The following is a 12,138-nucleotide window of genomic DNA, read 5'->3' as shown; positions in this document are numbered from 1 at the left end:
GAAGAAAAAGATGATAGAAACTGAAAGAGGGAGAGAGAGAAAAGATACGTCTCAGTAAAGTCTAAAAAGTCAATACTGTGTCTACAGATGGAGAAGTGTACATTGCTTGCCCTTTAAAAGCTTCTCCATAACTCTGTCATTAATACTGTCAAAGTTAAGAACACATTTTAATGGAGTTCAGCGGCAGTAGAACACATTCATTCACACAGCCCATAAGAAGAAATGCTATGAGACTTTAGCCTAAAATATCCAGGTAGACTGGAGATGCCTTGGCCAAGTTCTGAAGGAGGGAATGGATTTCTCTGATGTTGAGCCTCATGTGAGGTTCCCGTTGCCAACATCCCAGCATCAAGTCATACACTTCTTTGGGGCACGTGCGAGGTCGCTGAAGAACTCGGCCCTGAGTGATGCACTCAATCACCTGCAAGAGATCAGAAGGAAAGAATCAACATAGCTGCGACAACTACATAGGTCTTATCCACAGAAGAACTAGCTGCTGATGATCACATCAGCCTCACTGGTGTCAGCCAATTCTGCGAAGGACTGTATGTCCAGGTAGATGGATGGGGAGCAGGATGCGATCCTGAAAATCACTGTAAATGTATGTTACCAAAGAGCAATAACCTCACTGACATCATGCATGTCCGTCCCTCTTAGTTCTAAGGAAATGATGGTCAGGAAGCATTCCCATATCTTCTTTTGCTACCCATCTCTTTACCACACTTAATCTCAGAGGATAATTTTTCACTTTGCTCACAGAAAACATCAGCACCCCTTTGTCCCTCCTTATGCCTTTTGAACGTTGCTGTGGCTAATCTCTGGAAAGGCATTACTTTTTATTCTCAGTACATTAAGAGAGCTCCTGATTCGTTACATCTATTTAATAATGCTTTTCAGTAACCACTTTTGCAATGGCATGTGTGATACTTAGCTGAAATCAGCCAAAGGCAGTAATGGAATTAACTAAGTTCCTTTTCATTACCTCATGGTCCTTCTCAAAACTGAACTGTCATATACAAAACAGGAAGCTACATTCCAACCTAGTGTGCTTGAACAAATTCCATCCACCTTGGAAGGAAAGGCTGAAAAGGAAGAAATTAAACCACAATATTTATGAAAATATAATGAATAATTGATATTAAACTTTTTGCCTGTACTAGATAAATTCACTGTTATCTCTCTCCTATAAAAATCATAAAAAGCAAGCCTACCCACAAGCAGTTTGGAATATATTGCACAAACCTCATTGTTTGAGAGCTGGTACCATGGCTGTTTGCCATAGGTAAAGATTTCCCATAATACAACTCCCAGGCTCCAGACATCACTTTCAGTGGTGAACTTCCTGTACATAATACTTTCTGGAGGCATCCAGCGAATGGGGAGCATGGTGTGACCCCCAACCTGAGGGAAAAAAAAGGAAAAAGTTAGAGATAATTCCTCCAGATCCAATCAAGGGAGAGTATTAAGATATTAAACTGGGTACATTCATTGTTTCTACTTTTCCTGTCTTTTGCCATTTGCTTCAAAGAGATTTTATTCTTAAATGGGGAGTTGTGATCCAAACTCCTCTCCTCAAATGACAGTCACTACTGTGGTAGATTTTTCAGCAGAATCTCCAAAGATACTATTTCTGAAGTACAAACTCATCTTGAAGTACAAACATTTACTTAGCAGTTCCTGACCAAGGAACTATAAATTAATTAATTTAGCCTACTTATTCACTTCAAATTAGGTGAGATTTACTCTCCATTTTAAGACTCAGGAAACTATAAATAACCCATGCAATGAAATCTGCCCTGATGATTCTCCTACAAAATCAATGATATCAACTGAAATCCACAATGTTGCAATGGCATGTGTGATGCTTAGCTGAAATCAGCCAAAGGTAGTAATGGAATTAACTAAGTTCCTTTTCATTACCTCATGGTCCTTCTCAAAACTAAACTATCATATACAAAACAGGAAACTACATTCCAACCACAAATCAAACTGACTGAATTATGTAGTAGGATCAAAATTTACATGGTTTAATCTCTTAATTCAGATTGAAAAAAAATTGCCTGTTGGTAATTTCCAAGTTAATCAATACATCTAATTACTTTTTTCCCATTAACTATGCAGTATCACGTAGCTTTACAAAATTTTCAGTCCTTTGGATATATTCTCATTTTGTAAGACATAGAACCTTGTCCCAAATCAAGTTATGTTGAATTTTCAAGGAACTTTGTACTGAATTATTGACTTTCTGAAAATCACTTAAAGCACTTCTTTGTTTTCCAAAAATGATTCCATAAAATGTCATCAGCTAACCTTAATTTAAATCACCAAATACAATGCTTATTTCCAATTTATAAAGGATCAATTGTTCCAAATATTTCCCATTCTGGCAGGACCACATCATTAAATAAATCTACTCAAGTACTTCTAAACAGTGGTACTGTGATGTAGATATATAAACATTCTGATAATTTTTACACCAAGACAGTTGTGAATATTTCCAAGGAAGTAAGAAAACAGGAAAAATTTTTCAAGGACACCAAATTTTGATTAATTATCTTTTTCCTGTGTGAAAACGTATTTACTTATGAAACCATATTTGCTCTTTCAAGGTTCTGTCAATTCAATGCATCATTTTTCCTTGTTAGATTTTTTCATATGCTGTTATAAATAACATTCTTTGTTCTTATGTTAAAACAGCAAAAGGAAAGAAGACTCAATACAAGTTCATATTATTTCTAAAACACTCAGAACATCAATTTCCAGCAATTTGTCAATGATTCAGTGTTACTACAGTATACCAAAAACATAGCTATGGCTTCTAGATCTCAGCTTTGTTGCATACGTTGCCACAAGTCCATGCTTGCTACTGAAGCTGTAAAAACAGAAAGTCATGACAAAACTTTCATAGACTTTCACGCCTACTTTTAGGCACTTTTCCCTCTACCTGAGAAATCACATGAGGAGGAATACTTTTTTCTTCAGATGTTAAACAAAAGGCAGGTTCCCAAGTTCAATGTCTGATAATGTGAATCTTCTGACTCAGCACAAGCTGCTGTCTACAGATGCTAGAGCCATTCAAAATAGGCCCTACACCTGCAACATCTGGAGTAACTTGAAAACATAGAGGTGAGCAGTCTGTTTACAGAGAATGGATATATGCTTTTTTCGATCAGACTGATTAGTCTTTGTGATACAGTTTATCCCTCTGACTGGCAGAATTCCTGTAAGACACTGGTCATAAGTATTTTTAATAATCTTTGACCAAGTTACTCAAAGATGTGGAGAGTTCAAAGTGATGCATGAAGAAAGCTCCAGTTTTCCACCTTATCATAAACTAAACTGACATGGTAACCAAACAGCTCCAAATCACCACTTTTACTACTGCCTTGAGGGACATTTCATTAGCGAGTCAGAAAAGTTAGTCCCTTTGAAACATACAGTCACATACACCCGGCCAAAGGGCAAGTGCCATTAAAAGATGATTAGTGATGAGAGGCTTTTGGTCTCATTAAATATTAAAATGGCTCTTAGGTCTGCTCATCATATAGCCTCTGTGATTGGTTGTTTTCAGCAATTTCTTTGACTCATTCCTTAAAAATTAATGAAAGCTATAAACAATAAACTAAGTCTCTCTATTTTTTCTTATTTGTCACATCCTACATTAAGAGACTTTTTAAAGAGCAATTAAAAATATCGCTCTCCAAAACTTTTCCACCATTTCCTGCTACTGAACAGCAATGTACTTGTGGTAGAGCTCTGAGTCTAGTTCCTAGTGTCATTCAGCTGCATGAATATCTCTAGAGTGATGATGAAAAATGACCACCAAATGATGGTTCTGCAATAAGCTGTAACATAACAGACTTGGTAGACCTAGGTCTCTCTTGGTAGACCTAGTAAGACCAGCTCATCAGTACTGGTCCTCACCAGGAATTCAATTTACAGATAAGCACAAAACATAAGGCTCTTTGGTGTCTGCCCACATAGCTCCGCCTGGAGTTGTGTCCATTTCTGTTCCTGAAAGCAGAAGACTTAACTGGGAAAAACATTGTTTCAGGAATAAGAAGTTCTGAGATGTCTCCAACTCTATCATGGCCAATATCTACCATATTAAGCAAAGTTACCTCCCAAGCCTCAGACTCTTTGTGACAATAATATTTAACTTCTTTGCAAAAGTACCAACACTATTATTATATGGGGGTTCTTTTTTATTTTTTTTTATTTTTTTTGTTTTTTGCCAGATTTCAGTGCAACAAAGAGAGCAAACTTGTGTAACACTGAGCAACACTTGTGGCGGTCCGAGCATCTTCTGTCTCTGGTCCAAGAACATCTTCAGCTTTAATGAAGATTTCAGCAACATCAAAAACATATATCAGGGTAAGATCAAAGGCACTATTTCTAAAGGCACATTTCTTTCTCTATTAGAGATCAGTGGTTACTGAGCCAACTATTACTTGGTTGTGTTAGGTACATGCTCAAAATGAAGCACGTACTTCAGAACCTTCTTGAACTGTAGCCTGGGGCTTGACATCATAGTTCTCAGGCTGCCTGAAACAATTTGCCAGTCAAATGTGAGCTGCTTTTGGTACCTACCTGCACCCACCGCTGGGTCATTAACAGCAGTGAAAAGAGGCAGAGTGCCTTTTGGCTCTTGTTGCCAAACTCTCAGCACAGTTATGGGGTATTTCCCAAGAAGGATCAATGAAAGTAAGCATGAGTATACTGACTAAACTTCAATGGTTCTGAGTATTTAAAAGGGATGCTTTCTATGTATAATAAAAAATGCAAGCATCTTGCAGCATTCAATCCTGATGTTCACACTATAAGTGCAGTGCTGCTTGATACGTAAACAGCCATGTGCTAAGCAGACTACCACTGGAGGTGAACAACACCTTTATATTCAATCTAGATATGGTTATGACGGGTTTAAATATATTACAGTTTTAACTTAACATGCTACCACTTCAAAATGTTTTCTGTAGCTACAAAAATGCTGCAAAATGACAATTTTCTGGATACTAAGGGTAAGTTTTCTTGATGCTCACCTGAAGGAAGCTGCATTTTTTGTTCATTTTTATCTAAAATTGAATGGATCCTTCCTGTGACATAAGTACGCACTTGAAAACATCAGTTTATGCAAGCAGGCCCCTGTGTAGCCTTCTATTAACTTTACTAGCAATATTGGGCTGGAATCTAAGCCAGAAAGCCCACTGAATTAACTTTTGCAATATGCGGACTATCCACAGGGAGGAGACTGCTATGCTACATCAGTGAGCTATGATATTCTCTAAGGAGAAACTGCCACATTGCTCAATGCATGAGATGCTTTACTTCCAACAAAACAATGTTATTCCACTTGACATCACTTTTAGCTCTCATTTGTTTTTTAATGAACTTACACTTTGAAAGATGCCAAGTGAACATACCTTGGACATTGTTTCTGCCTATTTGCAAACATCAAGCTTCAAGGATCACCATGTCTTGAAGTTTGACACCAAAAGCTTCCACCACTTTGAAGCAGGACGCCTGAAGCTAGAGTCAGCTGAAGTTTGCTCGCTTTCTGGCTCCATAAGTTCCATATCTGGCTTTGCAAGGTTTTTGCAAGGTGTTTCTGATGCAGCAGCCTCTATTTTAAGAAGAAAACTTCCCTATACATGTAACCCTGTGGAAGGTGATTTTTGTTGCCCAAGACTGTACACATCCATCCATCTCTCCATCCATCCATTTAATGTAGCCATTGATTTTCAACATAAAATTCAATGGAAACATTAAGGCACATAAATATTACTACTACATGAGCCTTTATCTGACTATCATCAAGATCAAGGTAATCAATCACTGCAATTTTTGTATGTCATGTGAAAATATATCTGTGAACATGCAGCTCCAATCACTGTTTTCACTGCCACTGCCCAGTCACTGTGGGAACATAAAGACCTCTTGCCTGACATTTGTAGAGAAATTGATTCGTTCTTTTACTAAGAACAAGAAAATGAAGCCTTGTGCTCCTGCTGGGAACAAGAGGATATGAGTGGGACTGGGAGAAACCCATTTTTTTTTTATGTGGAAGAAACGGACTGTTTCCAAATCCACAGACTGTGTTTGTGAGTACACAGATAAGACAGAAGCTAAGGACCAGGAAAGGTGCAAGAAATGTGTAAAGATGGTGTCTCAATCAATTCACAGCAGGTTCATCCCTCACTCATTCATACTTGGAAGAGAGGGAGGGATGAGTGGTTGACCCACTTCTGCAAAGCATGCCAGCTGCAGCCCAGGCTTACCATAGTAACAGTGTGAGCTGTGGTGCTGAGATTGCTACATAGGGATTCACGACTCCTGAGCCATGTATGAGGATGCTTGCAGGATAATCAAAGATGAAGGTCCAACTGGTATAATCTCTCTTTCCATTAAATGATAGTGGTCATATATGAGAGGCTTCAGCTCTCTGTGAGTGCACCAGCCTCCGACTTTTGCAAGTGCTGTACAGTGTAATTATTTTTCCCTAATTTTCAATTTCCAGCTCACAGTAGTTGATTATGCTGAATTCATGCAGTAAAAAATACAGCAATCAATTGCATAGATTTGGAAACCAGACTTCGTTATTTATGTTCACCATTTGCAGATTCCCACGATTCTCTCACATAGATTCATAGAATCATAGAATCACAAGGTTGGAAAGGATCCTATAACCCATCTAGTCCAACCATCCTCCCATTACCACTGCTACTACAAGCACTAAACCATATCTTGTAGCTCCTCATCCAGATGCCTCTTGAACACTGACAGGAATGGAGACTCCACCACCACCTGGGCAGCCATTCCAGTGCCTGACCACTCTCTGAGAGAATGTGACACTGCAGCAGTGTGTGACAGTGGCTTGTTTGTCCATTCTCTGAAAACTATTGTGCTATTTTAGCAACAGTAGAAACAGTAATCTGTTTACTCTCTCAGTCTTATGAAGCTGAATGCCTAACCCTTGGGTTTCAGCCGTGACCCTGCCCAATACGCTGTTTAGCCTGACTGCTGCACACATCTCTACAGTGTCCCTCTGGTTACAAGCGGAGGGCAAGCCTTCTGCAAATCAGGATGGTTGTCATGAAAGCGACAACACCGCCCAGCATTTGCTTAAAATAACTACATGTGACAAGTACATTCCTGGTGTCCTTAACGCAGCTTGATCTTAATTTGTTAAACTGGAACCACACTGCATCATTTACTTGCTCTAATAAAGCATCCTAGAAACTTGAGACTACAGCGTTTCAAGGTAGTTTTCACATTTTGTGTTTTGGTCTTCTGAATTGTTTCCCTGTATCAGGGCTGCAATGCTATGTAAGTGCAATGATATGTTCTCGGCAAAGATTAGCATGTCTTGCTGTTGAAACCAAAACCCTCTCCTCTCTTGGTGAACCTCTGCTCTTTCCTCCTAATAAAATCCGGGAAAACGTTTCTCACAGCACAAGAAAAAATCAATAATTGTTATTTTCATTTCTTCTATGCCATGGCCTTACAGACAAAGTCAATGTCTCCTCTTTAACTATCATCAGTCTTGCCATACCCACTTGCAGAAAAGCAATATATTATTTTCACGATCTCAGTCTGGATGATAAGCCATACCACTGCAGCTCACGAGGTTATGAATTATGAAATAACTTATGAAGATTGTATGCCAACAACTGAATATGTTTTCACTTCCATTTTTAACACTGCTTTACCTCATTTTTATTCAAGAGGGGCTCATGTCTATAGTTCTTAATTCTTCCACTGGTATTGGTACAGAAAAAAAACAAAACAATGTCCAGAATAACATTTATTACAGTGTACATTCTCTCCAGTTGTGGAAGTTGAGTTCAATATTGTGTGTCAGCTTTGTGCCACTGGAGATAAAATTCTACTCATTAGTCTCAGTGAAACTGTAAGTAGCATGGAGAAGATGGAGAAGAAACAACTGCTAGCAGCCTTATGTAACATAAGAACCACAAAAAAAAGAAATTAAATTTGTAGATGGCAGGATTTGTAACAGATAAAAACAAGCACTCGGTCATGTAACAAACGGTTGCTTATGGAATTCATTGCCACAAGATACTGCAAGCAGCCAAGTTTTAGCTGGGATCAAAAAGTGATTAAGCACACGCATGGAGGATAAAATCTGACAAGGGCTATCTAACATGATGATAACATCTCTGGCCCAGAAAATGCCTGAGCAGTGGAGTGCTGGAGGCTAACAGAGTACATGAAGGAAATGTTACTACATACTTACCTTTTCTTAACCTTTCACAGGCACCTGTTACTCACACAATCCTGAAGAAGGGCCTTTTGAAAAGCAGTTGTTGTGCCCCCACATTTTCAAAGTGAGGTTTTTAATCAAATGTCTCAGCAAAGCTTCAGGAGCACTAAAAATAATTATGCCAAAAGGGTGGAATGATGGAAATTAACTAGATGAAATTGCCTGTGAATGATCCATTGTATCTTATAATTCAGCTTCTTCCAAAGTCCTTTTAAAATTCTAAGTCGAAAAGATGTACAATGTCTTTCATTGTGTTTTACACACCACAGTATCATAATGGGTCAGTCAACCATAATGCATAATTAACAATGTGTAGTAGTTAAATCATTATGGGGAACTTAACCTTCCAAGAAAGTAATATGAAGTACCCTTGAGGTAAGATCAGACAAGTGCTGAAGAGGGTGACATGATTCATATTTCTGATTAAAAGAAAAATTTTTGAGTCAAAGGGACAGAAAGAAAATTAACCCTGTGGAAATCTGCAGCACTCAGACATAGCAGATTACAGCTCTTGAGTGCTTCAGGATAAAGGGTCTATGAACACACAAAAAAAAAATCTATTTCTTTAGAGTATCATTTCTTTTACTTTCAGATAAGAATAATTTCTAGACATAAACAATAAATTATAATTGAAGTGAAATCAAAAGGAGGAATACTGTGTTAAATTAACAGGAAAGGTAACTGGTTCAGTGGACATCTGGATTCATTTCTGAAGCTGAGAATATGCGACTCTGGAGAAAAAGCAGAGAGATATAAGACTTGGAAAAGCTGGCCCGTGGAAGCAGATGGTCCATTTTTTCTAGAACAAACTTGTATTCTTTCACCTTGCCATATCAAAGTTATGCAACAGCATACTGTTACTGTTCATTCTGATGTCACGCATGACTGAAAACTCAGAATATTGAGCTCATAGGAAGTCCTGTGTTTTGCTCTAAAAATGTGGATGCTGTAACACTTGTACCTCTACCCTAGTACTATTCCCATTTGAGCACCTGAGTGTCTTCTGCTCAGACCTCTGGATGAAGAGAGATATCAGGTACCAGGAGACAGCTGAAACAGCACATTAAAATCCCCACAGGCTCTGAGGGACTCATACAATGTGTCCAAGGCAACAGTGAAACAATTTTTAATGCAATATTAATGAACAACAGCTATGATCTTTCTGATTTTCAAAGCAAACAATTACAAACATAAAATTTCACTTTTTCAATTAACCCCATGGAGTCTGGGATAGCAGGGACAAAGACATTTTAAAACCAATCTTAATGTGCAATGGAAGATGACTCTACAAGTCTCTACTATACCCAAAGTTTGTGTTGAGAAGAGATGCTAACTATCAATATCAGTGCACAGTCAACATCAATAAGTACCAAGTACATTAGTGCAGACTCTGAAAGTCAGTTTACATTCAGTATGAAATCTCTGCACCTAAAATAGTCTGAAAACTATCTCTCAAGATCAAAACCCTTTTCCATATTTTTTTCAATTTTACTGTAGGTTAATGTAATGTAATGTCTGTCTCTATTGGTCATGTCAAATTGCATCATGAGAGGTGAGGGGAGAAACAGAACTTGGTTTGTTGCTTTATCTCTCACTTGTGAGTCACAAAAGTATTTCCGTAATGTACACCGCATGGGAGCACCATCATTCTTACTTGAAATACCTCAGATTGTCAAGTTTTTTCAGTGTTGATGAAACTCTTGTCCTGGTTGGTTAATTTACTGTATGGCCTACAAACACCAATTTAGAAAACTGTCACAGTATATGAGGCAATTAAATGGGCAGAATGTTTAGATTCACAAATCCTAAAAATACTAATCTACTAATCTACTGAGTTCCCATGTCTTTCCCATAGAATAAGGAAGTTGTTTTGAACGATTAGTGCAAAAGGGAAGTCAGTCATTTCATGTCAGCAATTTCAGTTTGTACACAGACTATGTATATGGAGCTATGCAAGACATGTCAGATCAAATCTGCCAAGTACAACACGAAGAGAGTTCAGAGATGCACTCCAGTGGGAAGTATGAAGAAGGCAGATCTTGGCTTCATGAATTCAAAGGAAGAAAATTAACCTTAATATTTCGGAGAATTAGTAAATTCTTATTTTCTGTGCAGATCTCTGCATGCCTAAAGAGCAAGTAATCGTTACCTCCATTACAATCCTGACCTGTTTTCAGTGCCCACACTGAGAATGTCTACATTAATGCTATCAGCAAGGTAGTCTATGCAGCTAGTCATCTACATCAGCAAGGATCTGAGAGAGGAAAAACGATGCTGCTGCCCAGCTAGGTGCCAATAAACAAACCAATGGCACGGGCTTTGCCATTTTCCTTCTCTTTTACAGTCTTGCTAATGCCTTTTGATTCTTTATTGTTTTCTTTCCGCTAATTCTAGTTTTTAACCCCTTACTAGTACTACAGTATCACTCTATTACACAATATATAATAAGATCAAACAGTACACAATCTGGTCATTAAAATTACCAATAACTGCTAGTGCGAAAAAATGCTTCTTCTTATGGGATTTGAAAATTCTATGCTAATCTTACCTAATTCATATCGTGAAATATTCCTCAAGACATGCTTGAAATATTGCACAAGAGTCAATGTATAACTCAAGCAGCGATTAAAACTTTAAACTTCTAGAGCTATTAGCTCTTCTGTTTATACCTGCAGAAGGCTTAGATCCATGAATTTGATTGAGCTCTCTGACATAAAGCTTGTTAAACTGGTTCATTACTAGAGGATCTTAAGACACAGAGGAAGATCACAGTCACCCCTGAAAGGCTTTTGGACTCTACATCAGTGCTGCTGCATCTCAGGTAAGGGCCATCTGGACTTTCACACCACAGTATAGATTGTACAGTGTACTCTTCACACCCTTCACCAAATGCTGGTCATACATGGTGAAGGGAGAAGATATGAGTGAGAAGGAAGTACCCAGCTACACCTTGCTTTTCCATCACATATACCCCATGGCAGCATTCTGGAAAATATATTCCTTAAATACGAATGTCTCAAGTTGCTAAGATGAAACTCTTCCATTAGTTTGGGTTTTTCTGAGATTGCTTACAACCCCAGTATTTTGCTCAGTGAAGGAATAATTTGCACTAGGTCTCCCATATCAGACTGTTTGAAAATATGGCACTGTAAATCACATTTAAACAAGGCTGGCATTAGACCTACTCTTGTACAGTGCCTAGGTCAATGAAATCCTGATCTGTGCATTAAGCTCCTCCACACTTTGTAATACAAGTATTATATAATAATAAACTCTTTTTAAGGCCACATGTTAAAAGTTATAAACGGGCTTTCTTTAACTTGGTTATATGATAGTGGGTTAGTGTAACCCTACTAATGTTTATGAGTCTTAGGTATTTCAAAATATTTTGCATCTGCTTCACGAGAAAACTTTTGAAATATTACTGCATAAAGAAGAGAATTTCCTTTTAAAGCCATGCTACTTTCATGACATTATTTGGATATGATTAGGGTGAGCCGTATAGAGTGTTATCAAGTGCACTCAATGATGTTTTTATTAAAACATTATGCGCTTCATGCCTCCATGCATAGTGTTCCTTGTTTTCTTGCCAGACAAACCTATTATTCTTTCTGTACATCAGACTGACACCTTGACTAATCCGAGTCCTGGCTTTTATGTATATTTCCAGTGTAATTTTCAATGGATCTTGTATCCATCAGTCTATTTTAATTTTTTGCTTCACCCTAGTGTACTGAAGAGATTGATTCTGAGGTCCTTATTAGCCTTGTTCCTGTACCTGGAATGTAATCACTTTTCTTTTCTTTTCTTTTCTTTTCTTTTCTTTTCTTTTCTTTTCTTTTCTTTTCTTTTCTTTT

The 12,138-nt window shown here is 37.9% G+C and overlaps 1 protein-coding gene across 3 annotated transcripts in view; it reads right to left on the bottom strand.

Moving 5' to 3' along the window:
* Positions 1–235: 235 nt before the first annotated feature.
* NTRK2 (neurotrophic receptor tyrosine kinase 2) overlaps positions 236–12,138 on the bottom strand; it is a 201,586-nt gene continuing 189,683 nt past the window's right edge. For all 3 annotated transcript variants that reach the window (XM_042826967.1, XM_042826968.1, XM_042826972.1), the window contains 2 exons: positions 1,243–1,401; positions 236–421 (listed from right to left, as the gene is read on the bottom strand). In XM_042826967.1, the coding sequence (XP_042682901.1) occupies positions 236–421; positions 1,243–1,401 (345 nt within the window). The remainder of the gene's footprint in view (positions 422–1,242; positions 1,402–12,138) is intronic.

The sequence above is a fragment of the Centrocercus urophasianus genome, unplaced genomic scaffold (assembly GCF_019232065.1).
Source record: "Centrocercus urophasianus isolate 14NV4802_14NV808 unplaced genomic scaffold, USGS_Curo_1.0 seq_27, whole genome shotgun sequence".
Classification (NCBI taxonomy): Eukaryota; Metazoa; Chordata; class Aves; order Galliformes; family Phasianidae; genus Centrocercus; species Centrocercus urophasianus.
Note: the sequence above shows the minus strand (reverse complement) of the source record. Positions and strands in the feature narration are given on the sequence as shown.